Source organism: Rana temporaria, chromosome 5 (assembly GCF_905171775.1).
Source record: "Rana temporaria chromosome 5, aRanTem1.1, whole genome shotgun sequence".
Classification (NCBI taxonomy): Eukaryota; Metazoa; Chordata; class Amphibia; order Anura; family Ranidae; genus Rana; species Rana temporaria.
The window spans coordinates 422,216,761-422,238,981 of record NC_053493.1 but is presented as its reverse complement, the minus strand read 5'-3'; the positions used below and the strand labels follow the sequence as shown (position 1 = coordinate 422,238,981).

Below are 22,221 nucleotides of genomic sequence, written 5' to 3'. Positions count from 1 at the left end.
CTCCGGCTCCTTGGTTTCCTCCATTCTTCCTCCATACTCCGGCTCCTTGGTTTCCTCCATTCTTCATCCATACTCCGGCTCCTTGGTTTCCTCCATTCTTCCTCCATACTCCGGCTCCTTGGTTTCCTTCATTCCTCCTCCATACTCCAGCTTCTTGGTTTCCTCCATTCTTCCTCCAGACTCTGGCTCCTTGGTTTCCTTCATTCTTCCTCCAGACTCCGGCTCCTTGGTTTCCTCCATTCTTCCTCCAGACTCCGGCTCCTTGGTTTCCTCCATTCTTCCTCCAGACTCCAGCTCCTTGGTTTCCTCCATACTCCGGCTCCTTGGTTCCTCCATTCTTCCTCCATACTCCGGCTCCTTGGTTTCCTCCATTCTTCCTCCATACTCCGGCTCCTTGGTTTCCTCCATTCTTCCTCCATACTCCGGCTCCTTGGTTTCCTCAATTCTTCCTCCATACTCCGGCTCCTTGGTTTCTTCCATTCTTCCTCCAGACTCCGGCTCCTTGGTTTCCTCCATTCCTCCTCCAGACTCCGGCTCCTTGGTTTCCTCCATTCTTCCTTCAGACTCTGGCTCCTTGGTTTCCTCCATTCTTCCTCCAGACTCTGGCTCCTTGGTTTCCTTCATTCTTCCTCCGAACTCCGGCTCCTTGGTTTTCTCCATTCTTCCTCCATACTTCGGCTCCTTGGTTTCCTCCATTCTTCCTCCAGACTCTGGCTCCTTGGTTTCCTCCATTCTTCCTCCAGACTTCCGACTAATTGGTTTCCTTCATTCTTCCTCCATACTCCGGCTCCTTGGTTTCCTCCATTCTTCCTCCATACTCCGGCTCCTTGGTTTCTTCCATTCTTCCTCCATACTCCGGCTCCTTGGTTTCCTCCATTCTTCCTCTATACTCTGGCTCCTTGGTTTCCTCCATTCTTCCTCCATACTCCGGCTCCTTGGATTCCTCCATTCTTCCTCCAGACTCCGGCTCCTTGGTTTCCTTCATTCTTCCTCCAAACTCCGGCTCCTTGGTTTCCTCCATTCTTCCTCCATACTCCGGCTCCTTGGTTTCCTCCATTCTTCCTCCATACTCCGGCTCCTTGGTTTCCTCCATTCTTCCTCCAGACTCCGGCTCCTTGGTTTCCAATTGAGATCATCAGAAAAGAGGACTTTGGACCACTGAGCACCAGACCAGGTCTCAGGAAAGACACTTCTGATGTTGTTTGTTGTTTGAGGAATGCGACATTTGAAGCCCATGTCCAGGATCCGTCTGTGTGTGGTGCTCTTGATGCTCTGACTCCAGCCTCAGTCCACTCCTTGTGAAAGTCCCCAACACTTTTGAATGGCCTTTTCCTGACAATCCTCTCCAGGCTGCGCTCATCCCTGCTGCTTGTGCACCTTTTTCTTCCACACTTTTCCCTTCCACATCACTTTCTATTAATGTGCTTTGATACAGCACTTTGGGAACAGCCAACTTCTTTTTTTGCAATTACCTTTTGAGGCTTTCCTTACTTATGGAGGGTGTCAATGATGGTTTTCTGCACAACTGTCAGGTCAGCAGTCTTTCCCATGATTGTGATTCCTACTGAACCAGACTGAGAGACCATTTAAAGGCTCAGGAACCCTTTTCAGGTGTTATGGATTAATTAGCTGATTAGAGTGGGATACTTTGAGCCGAGAATATTCCACCCCTTGCTATTACATACATTCAGTGCTGGAGGTGCCGGAAATGCGTTCCCACTGAAGAAAAAGCCCCCGCATGTAACTCGTGTTTTCTCCTTCTCTCTGTTATTACACTCAGTTTAATGGGCCAATGTTTTTTTTTTTTTTCGTTTCAACAGGGTCCATGAAGCAGATAGATGCCGGTGGTAATAAGTTTGTGGCTGGAGTGAACTCGCAAGACAACGTCTACTGCTCAATACAGAAGAGCGCAGATACCCCTGTAGACTGGAAGTCGATGAACGGGTCACAAAAATATAACAGCTGTGGCAAGTGGGGCTGCTGGGGAGTGAACCGCGATGACAGTGTTTACTTCCGCCACGGCGTCACCTCAGAATTCTGCCAGGGAACCGGATGGCAGCTGATTGACGGCAAACTGATAATGATCGAGACGGGCACTGATGGTTCTGTGTATGGCGTCAACTCGGCAGGAAACGCGTACAGAAGGTATTTATTTTATTTTTTACCTACTGTATGTATGCATTAAAGTGATCTTTTTTTTTTGCTAGAAAATTACTTAGAACCCCCAAATCATTATCAATTTCTTTTCAGACACCCTAGAGAATAAAATTGCGGACTCGTTGCAATACTTTATGTCATTTATGTATTTGAGCAGCTGTCAAATGCAATTTTGTGGGGAAAAAATACGCTTTTTATTAACCACTTAAGGACCCCTCACTGTATATATACCTCATTTTTTTAAAGATGGATATCTCGGTAACGGAAGCAGCCGCTGCCACAACCAAGATATACATATTTTCAGTGAGGGGTAGGGATGAGCTTCGAGTTCGAGTCAAACTCATGTTCGACTCGAACATTGCCTGTTCGGCGAACAACGAACAATTAGGGGTGTTCGCGGCAAATTCGAAAAGCTGCGGAACACCCTGTTAAAGTCTATGGGAGAAATCTAAAGTGCTAATTTTAAAGGCTAATATGACAGTTATTGTCCTAAAAAGTTTTTGGGGACCCGGGTCCTGCCCCAGGAAACATGTATCAATGCAAAAAAAAGTTTTAAAAACGTCTGTTTTTTTGGGAGCAGTGAATTTAATAATGCTAAAAGTGAAACAATAAAAGTGAAATATTCCTTTAAATTTCGTACCTAGGGGGGGGGGGGGGGGGGGGGGGGTGTAAAGTCAGCATGTGAAATAGCGCATGTTTCCCGTACATAGAACTGTCCCTGCACAAAGTGTCATTTCTGAAAGAAAAAAAGTCTTTTAAAACCGGACTTGCGGCTATAATGAATTGTCGGCTCTGGCAATTCAGAGCAAATTCATTCATAAAAAAAAAATAGCTTGGGGGTCCCCCCAAATTCAATTACCAGACCTGAAGGGTCTGGTATGGATATTAAGGGGAACCCCGCCATCAATTAAAAAAAAATTACGTGGGGCTCCCCCCTAAATATCCATTCCAGACCCTTCAGGTCTGGTGTGGATTTTAAGGGGAACTCCACCCCAAATTTAAAAAAAAAATGGCGTGGAGTTCCCCCAAAAATTCACACCAGAAACCTTATCCAAGCACGTTAACCTGGCCAGCCGCAGAAAGGAGGGGGGGGGACAGAGTGCGCCCCCCCTCTCCTGAACCATACCAGGCCACATGCCCTCAACATGGGGAGGATATCCCCATGTTGATGGGGACAAGGGCCTCATCCCCACAACCCTTGCCCGGTGGTTGTGGGGGTCTGCGGCCGGGGGGCTTATCAGAATCTGGAAGACCCCTTTAACAAAGGGGACCCCCAGATCCTGCCCCCCCTATGTGAATTGGTAATGGGGTACATTGTACCCCTACCATTTCACGAAGGAAGTGTAAATAGTTTGAAATAACACACACACACACCTAGAAAAAAGTCCTTTATTAATAAAAAAAAACGAAAAAAAAAAAACAGCGGTGATAATCCACTCGTTCCCGGCTTCCTGCTCCAACGTTGTCTGTATCCAGCGACGGGTGCGGGTGATCTCCGGTCCAGCGATGAGAAGATCCATCCATCCAGAGCGCAGCATCGCTGACCTCCTCTCACCGCTGGACACAGCCCAGCGAATGACACGACTGAAGCTGTGACATTTCTTATATAGGGGAGGCGGGGCCACCCGTCACGTGACCCCACCCCCTCTGACGCACCCTCTGCTACGTCACTGGGTAAGCCCAGTCTTCCCCCTTCCTGGGCTTCCCCAGTGACGTAGCAGAGGGTGCGTCAGAGGGTGTGTCACAGCTTCAGCCGCGTCATTCGCTGGGCTGTGTCCAGCGGTGAGAGGAGGTCGGCGATGCTGCGCTCTGGATGGATGGATCTTCTCATCGCTGGACCCGTCGCTGGATACAGACAACATTGGAGCAGGAAGCCGGACCGAGAGTGGATTATCACCGCTGTATTTATTTATTTATTTTTTATTAATAAAGGACTTTTTTCTACGGTGTGTGTGTGTGTTTTTTCAAACTATTTACACTTCCTTCGTGAAATGGTAGGGGTACAATGTACCCCATTAACAATTCACATGGGGGGGCAGGATCTGGGGGTCCCCTTTGTTAAAGGGGTCTTCCAGATTCTGATAAGCCCCCCGCCAGCAGACCCCCACAACCACCGGGCAAGGGTTGTGGGGATGAGGCCCTTGTCCCCATCAACATGGGGACATCTTCCCCATGTTGAGGGCATGTGGCCTGGTACGGTTAAGGAGAGGGGGGGTGCACTCTGTCCCCCCCTCTTTTCTGCGGCCAGCCAGGTTAACGTGCTCGGATAAGGGGTCTGGTGTGAATTTTTGGGGGAACTCAACGCCATTTGTTTTTAAATTTGGGGTGTAGTTCCCCTTAAAATCCACACCAGACCTGAAGAATTCTAACTTGCCACGCTCCGTGCTCAGTAACAATCGACCCATTTCCACCTTACCGTTCCTTGCTAAGATCATGGAAAGAGCAGCGGTATGGCAGTATCAGCCTCACTTGGAATCTAACAACATCTTTGATGACCTCCAGTCAGGATTCCGACCTGGTAGAGGCCCTAAAACGGCCTTGGTTAAAGTCCAGGATGATCTCCTCTGGTCCTTGGATAGGAATGACACCTCGGCCTTAGTACTTCTGGATCTGTCTGCAGCCTTTGACACCATTGATCATACCAGACTGTTGGAAAGATTAGGGACTGTGGCTGGCACTGATGGTACTGCTTTGGCATGGATGGCCTCTTTTCTGCAGGAGAGAGTTCAGCGGGTAAGATTGGGACCGTATTACTCTGCTGATAGTTCTCTCTCCTGTGGGGTCCCTCAGGGTTCGGCATTATCGCCCATCCTGTTTAACATCTACATGAGACCATTGTTGTACATCATACGCCGCCATAACCTTCTCTTCCACGTCTACGCAGACGATACCCAGATATACTTCCGCCTTCCCAGGACCAACGAGAGGCAAGTGGATCTTGTCTCTTGTTTGGAGGAGATTAGAACCTGGATGGGAGCCAATTACCTCAAGCTTAATGGCTCCAAAACTGAAACTATGATCTTCAGTAACCATGATTGCCCTAGTAAGATGCCCGACTGGCCAGACTCCTTTAAACCGAGTCCGGTACCAGTCTCTAAGGTCAGGGACCTGGGGGTTATCCTTGATTCTAAGTTGGCATTGCGTAGCCAGGTGAATCAAGTGGTAAGTGTATGCCACTTCCACTTGAGACTCTTGAGATCTACGTTTTGCTTTATCGAGGACTCTGACAAAATCTCTATGGTCAATGCAATGGTTGGTAGTCGACTTGATTATTGCAATGCCCTGTATATGGGTGTGTCTAAGAACATCTTGCACAAGCTTCAGCTGGTGCAGAATGCGGCTGCCAGGTTACTCATGGGCGTGGGCCGGTACGATCACATCACTCCATCCCTACAAGCCTTACACTGGCTGCCCGTGGCACAACGGGCTCAGTTTAAGATGGGGTGTCTTGTGCATAAGGCCATCCATGGTTTTGGACCGGGCTATCTCAGAGAAAAATTCATCAGACATGTGCCTACCAGATCGCTGCGGTCTGAGAATTTGGCTTTGTTGAACATCCCCAAATTTGCTAAAAACAAATGCGGTGGGAGGACCCTGGAAGTTCAAGGAGCTCAGTTCTGGAACTTCTTGCCCCTTCATATAAGACTGGAAAATTATCTCCTAAAGTTTAGGCGATTGTTAAAAACATGGCTATACTGTATATCCAGGCTTTCGGGGTGACTTAAATAATAAGTATTCTTATAGCTCTAAATTTTATATATTTAACTTTGTATGTTTTATATTTTCTTGTTCGCTGATTGTTATTGTTTTATTGTCACTTGTTCGGTCGATGTAGTTTTTGCCCCTTTTCTGTTCTGTTTTTATCCCGCCAGCACATCGAGGCACGTGTGTAAGACTGCGCTGTGTTTTATAAGCATTTTAAAAAATAAATAAGGGTCTGGAATGGATATTTGGGGGGAGCCCCACATAATTTTTTTTTAATTGACGGCGGGGTTCCCCTCAATATCCATTCCAGACCTGAAGGGCCTGGTAATGGACTTTGGGGGGACCCCCACGCTATTTTTTTTTTTTTTTATGAATGAATTCTCTCTGAATTGCCAGAGCCAACAATTCATTATAGCCGCAAGTCCGGTTTTAAAAGACTTTTTTTCCTTTCAGAAATGACACTTTGTGCAGGGACAGTTCTATGTACGGGAAACATGCGCTATTTCACATGCTGACTTTACACACCCCCCCCCCCACCTAGGTACGAAATTTAAAGGAATTTTTCACTTTTAGGCTTCATTTCCACTGGCGTTTTTACAGCCACTTTTCTGAGCGTTTTTTTACAGCTTAAAAACGCCTGTCCATGTTATTCTATGGCATCATGCCCACATAGGCGTTTTTGAGCTGCAAATGGCATAGGCGTTTTTGAGCTGTAAAAAAAACGCGGGACCAGGGCTTTTTTTTGCATTGATACATGTTTCCTGGGACAGGACCCGGGTCCCCAAACACTTTTTAGGACAATAACTTGCATATTAGCCTTTAAAATTAGCACTTTAGATTTCAAATGTTCGAGTCCCATAGACTTTAATAGGGTTCTAAAGTTCACACAAACATTTGGTGTGTTCGCAAGTTCTGGTGCGAACCGAACAGGGGGGTGTTCGGCTCATCCCTAGTGAGGTGTCCTCTAAACGATAACGGTGGTCTTTGAACGGATTCGCCGCGAGATCACTGTTATTGGCGGGGGGGGGGGGGCTGTCTCCTGCTTGCTGTGGATGCGAGTGAGGGCAAGATGGCCCCCACCCGTCTCCATAGCATAGCAGGGCGGAAGTGACGTCAAAACATCACTTCTTACCCACTTCAATACCGGCCCATCGTCATATGACGTCCACAGAGGGGATCTCCTATCCTGGGTGGACGTCATATGACGTCCTGGGTTTGCAGGGGGATATCTGAATGATGCCTGCAGCTAGAGGCATCATTCAGATATCCAGCCGGCGACCCTGCACACCGTAAGAACGATCATAGCGGCGGTTCTGCCACTTGATGCTTCTTCTAGGCGACGGGAGGGGACATCCCCCCCCCTCCCGCCGCCATCCGGTGCTTCTCCGGGCTCTCCTGTGCCATCGGGGGCCCGGAGAAGGAATTGTCTGGCGCAGGCAGGAAGCATAGAGATGACTGGTGACCAGATGGTCACCAGTCATCTCTATGACCGTCGGAGGACCTGGGCGCGATGTGATGACGTCACGCCCGGTAAGTAAACAAACCCGCGATTGCGGCTAGTGAGCAACACTGATCATGAGATCGGTGACATTTTTTTGACCGATCTCATGCTTTCCAGCCTGGAGGAGAGATGTGGGGGAGGGGGAGGTCTTATTGACCACTCCGCATCTCTCCATAAAGAGGACCTGTCACACACATTTCCTATTACAAGGGATGTTTACATTACTTGTAATAGGAATAAAAGTGATAAAAAAAAAAAAATTTAAAAGTGTAAAAAAATAAATAAAGTAAAAAAATAAAATAAAAAAAACAATAAAAAAAAAAAAAACCCTGTCCCCCGTAGCTCGCGCGCAGAATCGAACGCACGCGCAAGTCCCATCGACCTATGTAAACGCCGTTTAAGCCACACATGTGGTATCGCCGCGTGCGTTAGCATGCCAGCAACAATTCTAGCACTAGATCTCCTCTGTAAATCTAAACTGGTAACCTGTAAAAATGTTCAAAGCGTCGCCTATGGAGATTTTTGAGTACTGAAGTTTGGCGCCATTCCTTGAGTGTGCGCAATTTTAAAGCGTGACATGTTAGGTATCCATTTACTCGGCGTAACTTCATCTTTCATATTTTACAAAAAAATTGGGCTAAGTTTACTGTTTTGTTGTTTTTTTAATTCACGAAACAATTTTTTTCCAAAAAAAAGGCGTTTGAAAAATTATTGCGCAAATACAGTGCAAGAAAATAATTGCAATGACCGCCATTTTATTCCCTAGAGTGTTAGAAAAAAATAAATAAATATATATATATATATATATATATATATATAATATATAATGTTTGGGGGTTTTAAGTAATTTTCTAGCAAAAAAAACACAAAACTGTTTTAATCTAGTAAACACCGAATCTGAAAAACTGGCAAGGTCTTTAAAGGAGTTGTAAAGGAACATTTTTTTTTTGCCTAAAATGAATGTCTGCAAGGTACAGAATAGTGTAGAGATTCTGTTAACCACTTAAGACCCGGACCAAAATGCAGCTAAAAGACCTTGCCCCTTTTTTGCGATTCGGCACTGCGTCGCTTTAACTGACAATTGCGCAGTCGTGCGACGTGGCTCCCAAACAAAATTGGCGTCTTTTTCCCCCCCACAAATAGAGCTTTCTTTTGGTGGTATTTGATCACCTCTGCGGTTTTTATTTTTTGCGCTATAAGCAAAAATAGAGCGACAATTCTGAAAAAAATTCAATATTTTTTACTTTTTGCTATAATACATATCCCCCAACAATATATAAAAAACATTTTTTTTCCTCAGTTTAGACCGATACGTATTCTTCTACTTTTTGGTAAAAAAAATCGCAATAAGCGTTTATCGGTTGGTTTGCGCAAAATTTATAGCCTTTACAAAATAGGGGATAGTTTTATTGCATTTTTATTATTATTATTTTTTTACTACTAATGGCGGCGATCAGCGATTTTTTTTCATGACTGCGACATTATGGCGGACACTTCGGACAATTTTAACACATTTTTGGGACCATTGTCATTTTCACAGCAAAAAATGCATTTAAAATGCACTGATTACTGTGAAAATGCCAGTTGCAGTTTGGGAGTTAACCACAAGGGGGCGCTGATGGGGTTATGTGTTCCCTGAAGTGTGTTTACAACTGTAGGGGGGTGTGGCTGTAGGTGTGACGTCATCGATTGTGTCCCCCTATAAAAGGGATGACACAATCGATGAAGCCGCCACAGTGAAGAACGGGGAAGCCGTGTTTACACACACCTCTCCCCGTTCTTCAGCTCCGGGGGACCGATCACGGGTCTCCAGCGGCGATCGGGTCTGCTGGTCCCGCGGTCCCGGTCACAGAGCTTCGGACCGGGTCACGGGCGCGCGCCGCGGGCGCACGCCCGCGTCCCACGGCTGGGTACTAGTACAGGACGTACCTGTACGTACATGTGCCCAGCCGTGCCATTCTGCCGACGTATATGTGCAGGAGGCGGTCTTTAAGTGGTAAAAAAACTAGTAAATACCTATTAATACTGCATGAGATTACCAGAGACTGCGGACATACTGCACGCAGGGCCGGTGCAAGGATCTTTGACACCCTAGGCGAATCCTAATTTTGCGCCCCCCCCCTCTCCCCGCTGCGCCCCTGACATCACTTTACCCTGCCCTTGCAACACATGTGACCTATCTGACACCCCCCTTATCTGACCCCCCTCACCTGACACACTGACCACCCCTCACCTGACACACTGACACCCCTTACCTGACACATACACTGACCCCCCTTACCTGACACATACACTGACCCCCCTTACCTGACACATACACTGACCCCCCTTACCTGACACACTGACCCCCCTTACCTGACACACTGACCCCCCCCGTACCTGACACACTGACCCCCCCCGTACCTGACACACTGACCCCCCCTTACCTGACACACTGACCCCCCCCCCTTACCTGACACACTGACCCCCCCTTACCTGACACACTGACCCCCCCTTACCTGACACACTGACCCCCCTTACCTGACACACTGACCCCCCTTACCTGACACACTGACCCCCCTTACCTGACACACTGACCCCCCCCTTACCTGACACACTGACCCCCCCTTACCTGACACACTGACCCCCCCTTACCTGACACACTGACCCCCCTTACCTGACACACTGACCCCCCCCCCTTACCTGACACACTGAAACCCCTTACCTGACACACTGACCCCCCTTACCTGACACACTGACCCCCCCCTTACCTGACACACTGACCCCCCCCTTACCTGACACACTGACTCCCCCCCTTACCTGACACACTGACCCCCCTTACCTGACACACTGACCCCCCTTACCTGACACACTGACCCCCCTTACCTGACACACTGACCCCCCCCCTTACCTGACACACTGACCCCCCCCTTACCTGACACACTGACCCCCCTTACCTGACACACTGACCCCCCCTTACCTGACACACTGACCCCCCCTTACCTGACACACTGACCCCCCCCTTACCTGGCACACTGACCCCCCCCTTACCTGACACACTGACCCCCCTTACCTGACACACTGACCCCCCCCTTACCTGACACACTGACCCCCCCCTTACCTGACACACTGACCCCCCCTTACCTGACACACTGACCCCCCCTTACCTGACACACTGACCCCCCTTACCTGACACACTGACCCCCCCTTACCTGACACACTGACCCCCCTTACCTGACACACTGCCCCCCCCTTACCTGACACATACACTGTGACTGGCCCACCTGACTCTCACACACACCACACAGACAGCACCCCCACTCGGCACTCCACATAGAGCGTAATGTAGTTCGGAAGGGATCCGTCCTCCTCCTACCTCGGCTGTTTGTGGCTTCATCGTCATCGACCATCATCCAGTCTCTGCTCAGGGGCCAGGCTAGCGCCATCCTCCCGCTCCACAGTGTCCCCGCCGAGACCAGGCCAGCGCCATCCTCCCGCTCCACGGAGGTCAGCTGCTTCTCTCAATGCTCCGGGCTCCCATCTCTATTGACCCCCGCCCCTCCGCTGCACACACAGTCACACAGCGCTGCACCAGAGGGACAGGCTAGAGCAAAGGAGTCCCGGAGCAGCGCTGTGTGACCGGTCTAGAAGATGTAACAGTGCAGCGGGGCGCTCATCGGGACACATGAGGGATTAGTGGTGGCGGCGCACAACGAGCGCTCAGGAGAGGAGAGCCGAGCTCACACAGAACAGGGGCTGTGGTTGCGCCCTAGGTGGTAGTGCGCTCCAAGCGGCTGCTTACTTCGCCTAGTGGTAGCTCCGGCCCTGACTGCACGAGATTACCAGAGACTGCGGACATACTGCACGAGATTACCAGAGACTGCGGACATACTGCACGAGATTACCAGAGACTGCGGACATACTGCACGAGATTATCAGAGACTGCGGACATACTGCACGAGATTACCAGAGACTGCGGACATACTGCACAAGATTACCAGAGACTGCGGACATACTGCACAAGATTACCAGAGACTGCGGACATACCGCACAAGATTACCAGAGACTGCGGACATACTGCACAAGATTACCAGAGACTGCGGACATACTGCAGGAGATTACCAGAGACTGCGGACATACTACACAAGATTACCAGAGACTGCGGACTTATTGCAGGAGATTACCAGAGACTGCGGACATACTGCACAAGATTACCAGAGACTGCCGACATACTGCATGAGATTACCAGAGACTGCGGACATACTACACAAGATTACCAGAGACTGCGGACATACTGCGCAAGATTACCAGAGACTGCGGACATATTGCACGAGATTACCAGAGACTGCGGACACACTGCACGAGATTACCAGAGACTGCGGACATACTGCACGAGATTACCAGAGACTGCGGACATACTGCACGAGATTACCAAAGACTGCAGACATATTGCACAAGATTACCAGAGACTGCGGACATACTGCACAAGATTACCAGAGACTGCGGACATACTGCACGAGATTACCAGAGACTGCAGACATATTGCACAAGATTACCAGAGACTGCGGACATACTGCACAAAATTACCAGAGACTGCGGACATACTGCACGAGATTACCAGAGACTGCAGACATATTGCACAAGATTACCAGAGACTGCGGACATACTGCACAAGATTACCAGAGACTGCGGACATACTGCACGAGATTACCAGAGACTGCGGACATACTGCATGAGATTACCAGAGACTGCGGACATACTGCACAAGATTACCAGAGACTGCGGACATACTGCACAAGATTACCAGAGACTGCGGACATACTGCACGAGATTACCAGAGACTGCCGACATACTGCACGAGATTACCAGAGACTGCCGACATACTGCACAAGATTACCAGAGACTGCCGACATACTGCACGAGATTACCAGAGACTGCGCACATACTGCACGAGATTACCAGAGACTGCGGACATACTGCATTACTTGTCCTGCGACTTGGGACTTCAACGTTGCATGACAAGTCGTACCCCATGATTTCCAATGAGAACCGCTCATATCTGTGCGACTTCAGGTCACAGCGACTTCGAAGTAGTCCCTGCATTACTTTTGTCCCACTTTGATGCGACTTCAGGTCCATAGACCTCCAGAATACACAGGCATTGCTTTAAGTCGCATCAAACTTTCAGACTGCGTTAGCCTGAAAGTCGCAAGATTCTGCCACAACTTTTTGCTGCGATTTTGCAGCGACTAGAAGCAATGCCTGTGTATTCTGGAGGTCTATGGACCTCAAGTCACATCAAAGTGGGACAAAAGTAATGCACCGACTACTTCGAAGTCGCTGTGACTTGAAGTTGCACAGATATGAACGGTTCTCATCGGGTCCGACTTATCCTGCAACTTTCCAGTCCCAAGTCGCTATTTCCACCAATTAAATATAATAAACAATTGAATAAGCGGGGGGGGGGGAAGGGGTTCCATTCCTGCCGCTATTTCTACGAATTAAATAAAAACAAAAACATTTGAATAAGCATGGGGGGGGGGGTGGGATTTCCCTTCCTGCTGCTATTTCCACCAATTAAATAAATTCAAAAAAACATTTGAATAAGCCGTCGGGACTAGCACAGAGACGTGCGGGTGTACACAGAAAGTGTGCACCCGCCGAGCCCATAACAATACAGTCCATCGCGCCGGAAGCAAGTGGCGCGATGGAGAACGCCACAAAGGCATTTTTTTGCTGCCAATGTAGTGCCTCGTCTGCAATCCCGTGATTGCACAGACGTGGCGCTACCCACACTTCACTGTGCCCGGCGCCCGGACACAGTGCACCTAAGGACCTTTTTTGAATTTTTTTTTCCTTAAAAGGGACATTTTTTTTTACTGACTGGGGGAGGGGGGGGGGCGGCGCCCGGGCGCCCTCTATGGACGGGCCGCCACTGCATCCGACGCTCCATAGCGATGCATGGAGCGGCCGTTCAGGTCCATGACAGACGGTTTTAAATTATTATTATTTTTTTGGGTCACTTTTATTCCTATTACAAGGATGGTAAACATCTCTTGTAATAGAAAAAAAGCATGACAGGTCCTCTTTAACCACTTTAAACCCGCACGCCATCAAATGGCGTCCAGGGGAGGGAGAGGAAGAGAGAGAGAAGAGAGAAAGAGGAGGGAGAGGGAGAGACAGAGGGGGGAGGGAGGGAGAGGAAGAGAGAGAGAGGGGAGGGAGGGAGAGAGAGAGAGGGGAGAGAGAGAGGGGAGGGAGGGGGAGAGAGAGACAGAGGGGGGAGGGAGAGAGAGAGAGCGAGGGATAGAGGGAGAGAGACAGAGGGGGGAGGGAGGGAGGGAGAGAGAGAGAGAGAGGAGAGGGAGAGGGAGAGAGAGAGAGGAGGGAGAGAGAGAGGGGGGGGAGAGAGAGAGAGGGGGGGAGAGAGAGAGAGGGGAGGGAGAGAGAGAGGGGAGGGAGGGGGAGGGAGGGAGAGAGAGAGAGAGGGGGGAGGGAGAGGGAGAGAGAGAGAGAGTGGGGAGGGAGAGGAAGAGAGAGGGGGAGAGGGAGAGAGAGAGAGGGGGAGGGAGAGAGAGCGAGAGAGAGAGGGAGAGAAAGACAGAGGGAGGGAGAGTGAGAGAGAGAGAGAGGGAGAGAGGGAGAGAGAGAGAGGGGGGGAGATAGAGAGAGAGAGGGTGAGGGAGAGGGAGAGAGAGAGAGAAAGGGGGAGGGAGGGAGGGAGAGAGAGAGAGAGAGAGAGGGGAGGGAGGGGGAGAGAGAGAGAGAGAGAGAGGGAGGGAGGGAGGGAGGAGAGAGAGAGAGAGGGGAGGGAGAGGGAGAGAGAGAGGGGGGAGAGAGAGAGAGGAGGGAGGGAGAGAGAGAGAGGGGAGGGAGGGGGAGAGAGAGAGGGGGGAGGGAGAGAGAGAGAGAGGAGGGAGGGAGAGAGAGAGAGGGGAGGGAGGGGGGGAGAGGGAGGGGGAGAGAGAGAGGGGGAGGGAGAGGGAGAGAGAGAGTTTGGGGGTTCTGAGTCATTTTCTAGCAAATAAAAGGTAGCTTTCTACATGTAGGAGTGAAGTGTCAGAATTGGCCTGGATATATAGGCCCGGATTCACAAAGCACTTATGCCGACGTATCTCGAGATACGCTGCGTAAGTGTAAATATGCACCGTCGTATCTGTGCGCCATGCTCACAGAACTAAGATACGCCTAAAATAGGCTTCATCCGACCGACGTAACTTCCCTACGCCGGCGTACGGTGGGCGCATATTTACACTGGCTGCAAGTGGCGCTCCCATTGATTTCCTATTCAAATATGGAAATGAGGGAGATACGCCGATTCACGAACGTACTTGCGCCTGGCGCATAATATACGCGGTTTGCGTAAGTCGTACGTCCGGCGTAAAGTTATTCCCCATACAGGAGGCGCAACCCATGCTAAGGTATGGTCCAGGGAACACAAGCCGTTGTATTTTACGTTGTTTACGTAGTACGTGAATAGGGCTGGGCGTAGGTTACGTTCACGTCGTAGGCAGTGATTCGACGTATCTTAGGCTGCATTCACACCTGAGCGTCGGTCGTTCGGTCATTTTTTTGGGCGTTTTTTTCTGGCGTTTTGTCGCGCGTATTTGCGCGTTTGCATACAGCGTCGTGCAACGTTTTTGTACTTCGCCGTTTTTTATTTTAGCCAATAGGAAAAATTACCATTTTTTCATCACTTGTTGCTATGTTGGTAGATTTTTTTAATCTTCTGCATGGGCGACAAGTTCTATTTATTAAAGCGACGAAACGCCCGTAGCAAACGCCCGTTGTCGCGCGATACACTCAATTCGCGCGTTTCCCATTACTTTCTATGGAAAAAAAAAACGCTCAAATACGCCCAAACCGCACGATACGCGCGACAAAAAAAGCTCCGGGACTTGTTTGAGCTTCGCGCGACAGACGTTTGGGCGTTCAGGTGTGAACAGTCACCATAGGGAATAATGTTAATTCTCCCCTCTGGCGTTTGTGAGCAGTGCGCTTCAGGCGTAAAAACGCCTTAGGCTGCAGTCACACCTGACGCTAGAGGGGAAAAAATACATTATTCCCTATGGAGACGGTTCACATCTCCACTCCAAAACACCTGACGCTCAAACAAGTTCCGGACCCTTTTTTGTCGCGCGAATTGGGCGGTTTGGTCGTTTTAGAGCGTTTCCATTTCCCATAGAAAGTAATGGAAACGCTTGATTCAAGCGACTAGCGTGACAACGAGCGTTTGCTACGGGCGTTTCGTCGCTTTAATCAATAGAACATTTCACCCAGGCAGAAGATAAAAAAAAATCTACCAACATAGCAACAAGTGATGAAAAGATGATAGTTTTTCCTATTGGCTAAAAAAAAAAAACGTCGAAGTACAAAAACGTCGGACGACGCTGTATGCAAACGCGCAAATAAGCATGAATGCGCGCGACAAAACGCCGGAAAAAAACGACCGAACGACCTACGCTCAGGTGTGAATGCAGCCTTAGGCAGTTGATCCGACTAGTGTTGAGCAGAATACGCCATATTCGATTTCGCGATATATCACGAATATATAGCCGAATATTCGAGAAATATCCGCTAAATTCGAATATTCGTGATATTTTATCGAAATGAAATGTTTGGGAAATTTCGCTATTGCGAATGCGAAAATAATTGCGAAATTTCGACAACTGCGGTAGGAGCCCTCTGATTGGCTCAGAATATTCGTGATATTTTATCGAAATTTCGCAAAATGCGAATGCGATATTTATTGCGGAATTTCGACAACTGCGGTAGGAGCCCTCTGATTGGCTCAGAATATTCGTGATATTTTATCGAAATTTCGCAAAATGCGAATGCGAAATTGATTGCGGAATTTCGACAACTGCGGTAGGAGCACTCTGATTGGCTCTGATGCAAAAGAAGGGCGGAGAAAATAATCGCGCAATATTCCTATTGCCGAATATTCGCATTGCGAATATTCGGCAAGATAAAATGATCGCTTCAGCTACTCGGCCCAAGGTCTCTAATCATACCAGCAATGCTTTTAGACGTCGATGGAGATCACTAGGATGTGATCTGTTCTAAAAATAAAATTGAAAAAATCCGAATATTCGGAATAGCGAATATTGACCGCGAAATTCGAGATATTCGCGAATACTCGAATATGCCATATTCAAGCCGAATATTCGCAATCCGAATATTCGTGAGCAACACTAGATCCGACGTGATTCTAAGCATGCGCACTGGGATGCGTCCACGGGACTGCGCATGCGCCATTCGTTTTTAAGTACTTCTATGGCGCTTGGCCCATCATTTGCATGGGGTCACACGCCTCATTAGCATGGCTCACGCCCACTTACGACGGCTTACGCAGAGGGAACCCAGCGTAGATTTAAAAGCGAGGGGGAGCGAGTGCTTTGTGAATTCGGTGCTTGCCTCTCTGCGCTGCGTCGGCGTAGCCTAAAAAAAAGATACGCTACGCCGGCATAAATATGCGCCGATGTATGTGAATCCGGAGGAGGATAAGTGGTTAATATTATTTATGTTGTATTGCTGAATGATTTTTGTTTCAGGAATGGAATCAATGCCATGAACCCGACGGGAACATCCTGGACCCAGCTGGATCTCGGCTACAATTCCAAACACCTCACTTACGCCGACCGCTATCTGTGGCTCATCACCCCGACCGATGACATCATTCGGTGCGCCGTCACTAAATGATCTTTCTATGCCGCAAGCAGGGCAATGTAAAGTGTGATCAGAGTCCAGGTGCCGATCGGTGTTTTTGGTTATATTTGTATCCCTGCGATGTTTTGCGTCGCCACTAAAAGCATCCGATGGTAGGCGGGACTTCCAGTCCATCGCACGTTTATATATCTTGCATCAGAAATGTTTCAGTGCAAATAAAAAATTTTTCCCTCTAAAATTGTCATTTTGTCATTGTCAGAGGAATGTTGTTTTATCACTTATGCCCCGTGCACATGATCGGAATTTACGTCGGGATAAACTCCGGTGGACTTTTCCGACGGAATTCCGTTCAAGCTTGCCTTGCATACACACTAGGGTTGTCCCGATACCACTTTTTTAGGACCGAGTACAAGTACCGATACTTTTTTTCAAGTACTGTCCCCCCACAGATGCAGCCATGTCCCCCTATATGCAGCCATGTCCCCCACAGATGAAGCCATGTCCCCCACAGATGAAGCCATGTCCCCCACAGATGCAGCCATGTCCCCCACCGATGCAGCCATGTCCCCCACAGATGCAGCCATGTCCCCCCACATATGCAGCCATGTCCCCCACAGATGAAGCCATGTCCCCCACAGATGAAGCCATGTCCCCCACAGATGAAGCCATGTCCCCCACAGATGAAGCCATGTCCCCCACAGATGCAGCCATGTCCCCCACAGATGCAGCCATGTCCCCCCTATATAAAGCCATGTCCCCCCTATATGCAGCCATGTCCCCCACAGATGCAGCCATGTCCCCCCTATATGCAGCCATGTCCCCCCTATATGCAGCCATGTCCCCCACAGATGCAGCCATGTCCCCCACAGATGCAGCCATGTCCCCCCACAGATGCAGCCATGTCCCCCACAGATGCAGCCATGTCCCCCCACATATGCAGCCATGTCCCCCACAGATGCAGCCATGTCCCCCACAGATGCAGCCATGTCCCCCACAGATGCAGCCATGTCCCCCACAGATGCAGCCATGTCCCCCAGTTGATCCGACGTGATTCTGAGCATGCGCACTGGGATGCGTCCACGGGACTGCGCATGCGCCGTTCGTTTTAAGTACTTCTATGGCGCTTGGCCCATCATTTGCATGGGGTTCACACGCCTCATTAGCATGGCTCACGCCCACTTCCACTTACGACGGCTTACGCAGAGGGAACCCAGCGTAGATTTAAGAGCGAGTAGGGGCGAGTGCTTTGTGAATACTGTGCTTGCCTCTCTGTGCTGCGTCGGCGTAGCGTATATTCGATAAGCTACGCCGGCATTAATATGCGCCGATGTATGCAGGGCCGTTTGAAGGAATTTGGGGGCCCCAAGCGCAATGGGGGCCCCCAAGCACCCCCCCCGCACGCAAAGCCTACATTAGCACTACACTCATTTTTTACACCCATGTTCTTACTCCTCCCCCCCCCCTAGTCCCTATGTTTTTCTATTCTCACCTTCCCTTCTTCCCTGCAGGCTGCCGCTGTAGCATGACCGAGCTCCTCTTCCTCCTGTCAGTCCGGTGTTCTATCATTATAGGTCCTCAGTCCCCTATCAGATAGTGCCCGGGCCAGGCCGGGTACCCGCGCGGTACAGGAGATTCAGTTTCCTGTGTTCCCGGTCGGACTGAAAGGAAGTGAGCACTCAGTGTGCACTTCCTGTCAGTCCGGCCCAGAACAGGAAACTGAATCTACCCGGCCAGACTGACAGGACTCCAGGAGGAAGGAAGAGGAGCTCAGCCACGCTACAGCCTGGGAAGGGGAAGTTGGGGGCCCCCAGGCTAGCTCGGGGCCCCAAGCAATTGTTTGTTTTGCCTGTCCTGTAGCGACGGGCCTGGATGTATGTGAATCCGGGCCGAAGTGGTTAAAGTAGCGCAGTGCAGTAATCCCAAAACATGTCCTGGTCATGAAAGGGGGTAAATCTTCCGGAGAATAAGTGGTTAATATTATTTATGTTGTATTGCTGAATGATTTTTGTTTCAGGAATGGAATCAATGCCATGAACCCGACGGGAACATCCTGGACCCAGCTGGATCTCGGCTACAATTCCAAACACCTCACTTACGCCGACCGCTATCTGTGGCTCATCACCCCGACCGATGACATCGTTCGGTGCGCCGTCACTAAATGATCTTTCAATGCCGCAAGCAGGGCAATGTAAAGTGTGATCAGAGTCCAGGTGCCGATCGGTGTTTTTGGTTATTTTTGTATCCCTGCGATGTTTTGCGTCGCCACTAAAAGCATCCGATGGTAGGCGGGACTTCCAGTCCATCACACGTTTATATATCTTGTATCAGAAATGTTTCAGTGCAAATAAAACATTTTTCCCTCTAAAATTGTCATTTTGTCATTGTCAGAGGAATGTTGTTTTATCACTTATGCCCCGTGCACATGATCGGAATTTACGTCGGGATTAACTCCGGTGGACTTTTCCGACGGAATTCCGTTCAAGCTTGCCTTGCATACACACTAGGGTTGTCCCGATACCACTTTTTTTGGGGCGAGTACAAGTACCGATACTTTTTTCAAGTACTCGCCGAATACCGATACTTTTTTTTAAATGTGTCCCCAAATGCAGCCATGTCCCCCCCACAGATGCAGCCATGTCTCCCCCCATATCCAGCCATGTCTCCCTATATGCAGCCATGTCCCCCACAGATGCAGCCATGTCCCCCACAGATGCAGCCATGTCCCCCTATATGCAGCCATGTCCCCCACAGATGCAGCCATGTCCCCCACAGATGCAGCCATGTCCCCCACAGATGCAGCCATGTCCCCCCCTATATGCAGCCATGTCCCCCACAGATGAAGCCATGTCCCCCACAGATGAAGCCATGTCCCCCACAGATGCAGCCATGTCCCCCTATATGCAGCCATGTCCCCCACAAATGCAGCCATGTCCCCCCACAGATGCAGCCATGTCCCCCCCTATATGCAGCCATGTCCCCCACAAATGCAGCCATGTCCCCCCACAGATGCAGCCATGTCCCCCACAGATGCAGCCATGTCCCCCTATATGCAGCCATGTCCCCCACAGATGCAGCCATGTCCCCCACAGATGCAGCCATGTTCCCCACAGATGCAGCCATGTCCCCCCCTATATGCAGCCATGTCCCCCACAGATGAAGCCATGTCCCCCACAGATGAAGCCATGTCCCCCACAGATGCAGCCATGTCCCCCCTATATGCAGCCATGTCCCCCACAGATGAAGCCATGTCCCCCACAGATGAAGCCATGTCCCCCACAGATAAAGCCATGTCCCCCACAGATGAAGCCATGTCCCCCACATATGCAGCCATGTGCCCCACAGATGCAGCCATGTCCCCCACAGATGCAGCCATGTCCCCCACAGATGCAGCCATGTCCCCCACAGATGCAGCCATGTCCCCCACATATGCAGCCATGTCCCCCACATATGCAGCCATGTCCCCCACATATGCAAACATGTCCCCCCACATATTCAGCCATGTCTCCCCACAGATGCAGCCATGTCCCCCACATATGCAGCCATGTCCCCCACATATGCAGCCATGTCCCCCACATATGCAAACATGTCCCCCCACATATTCAGCCATGTCTCCCCATACCTAGATGCCGCCGCCTAGTTAATCAGCGTGCGGGGAACATTACAGCTTTCATTTGAATAGCTGTGTGTTCCCCGCCGTGCCGCTTATAGACACTCCCCTTTGCTCGGGATTGGACGGGTGATCTGCACTTTGATAGACAGATCACCTGTCCAATCCCGAGCAAGGGGGAGTGTCTATAAGCGGCGCGGCGGGAAACACACAGCTATTCAAATGAAAGCTGTAATGTTCCCCGCACGCTGATTAACTAGGCGGTGGCGGCGTTGCGGTATGCGGCGGCGGCAGGGGGGGGGGAATAGTATCGGATCTGGCATCGGGGGCATTTGCGGGAGTACAAGTACTCCCGCAAATGCTCAGTATCGGTCCGGTAAGATCAACTGGTTTTAACGTTAGATCTCACATAGAGACTTATTAAGTGATTAATGAGGGGGGGCTCACCTAATAAGTCCCTAATTATATGAGATCTAACGTTAAAACCACTTGATCTTACCGGATCTAACGAATATCTATTAGCCTGAATGATTTTTGGCCAAAAAAATTTGATAAGGGGGGGCTGATGACGGGTTAGCCCCCCCAGCAAATAACTGTTAATATTGCTTCTTCTGTGTGAGATCTAACGCAAACAATGATTGATCTAACCTGATCTAACAAAGATCTAACGAACTGCATAAAAAAAGTCCAAATTTTTTAATTGGGGGGGGGAAACCCAGCAGAGGTCATTCACACTTGTAAATATGTTAGACATTGTTATGAAGTTATGCATTGCGGGGCTGAGAGTAGCAGGAGATATGGGGCCAGATTCACAAAGAGATACGACGGGGTATCTCGAGATACGCGGCGTAAGTGTAGATGTGCGCCGTCGTATCTATGCGCCGTACCCACAGAAGCACATACACGCAAAATTAGGCTTCACCCGTCCAACGCAACTGTCCTCCGCCGGCGAAACTTAGGTGCATATTTAGGCTAGGCGTATTCTTCGTTCCCATTGATTTGCTATTCAATTATGCAAATGAGGGAGAAATGCAGATTCACATGCGTACGATTGTCCGTCGTAGGCTACGCGCGGTGCGCGTAAGCTGCTCGCCTGATCTAAAGTTACCCTTCATAAAAGCAGGGGTAACTTTGCAACGGATTTGCACAGGTCAGCTGGAGAGCAGCAACAGCAGCAGCAGCGTGACAGAGGAGCTAAGCAACAACACTTGCAGGACAACACATCTGTGTGCCAACATGTCAGGGGCAGCCGTGGTCATAGTACTACGGCGTCTACAAGCACGCAGGAGGAGGGCACAGGAGAGGGTACCCCGAGATCGCATGGACCTCTTTGGCATGGTTGAATCGGAGGTGTATCGCTTGTTGAGATTTGACACTGAAGCCATCATGGAAATAGTACGATCCCTGCAGGATGACCTCACCAGCCCAACACATCAATCACAAGCAGTGCCGCCACTGCTCAAGGTCATGGCAACCCTGCATTTTTTAACCAGTGGATCATTTCAAAGAACCAGTGGAAATTTGGCTGGGATGTTCCAATCCACAATGAGTAGGTGCGTGCACCAAGTTGTACCCGCTATCCTGAGACACATGTCCCACCACA

At 49.8% G+C, this 22,221-nt stretch overlaps 1 protein-coding gene across 1 annotated transcript in view; it reads left to right on the top strand.

The window, feature by feature from the left end:
• LOC120941695 (fish-egg lectin-like) overlaps positions 1-17,185 on the top strand; it is a 41,571-nt gene extending 24,386 nt beyond the window's left edge. The window contains exons 3-4 of the mRNA XM_040355251.1: positions 1,821-2,145; positions 16,897-17,185. Coding sequence (XP_040211185.1) covers positions 1,821-2,145; positions 16,897-17,044 — 473 coding nt within the window. The 3' untranslated portion in view covers positions 17,045-17,185. The remainder of the gene's footprint in view (positions 1-1,820; positions 2,146-16,896) is intronic.
• Positions 17,186-22,221: the final 5,036 nt, after the last annotated feature.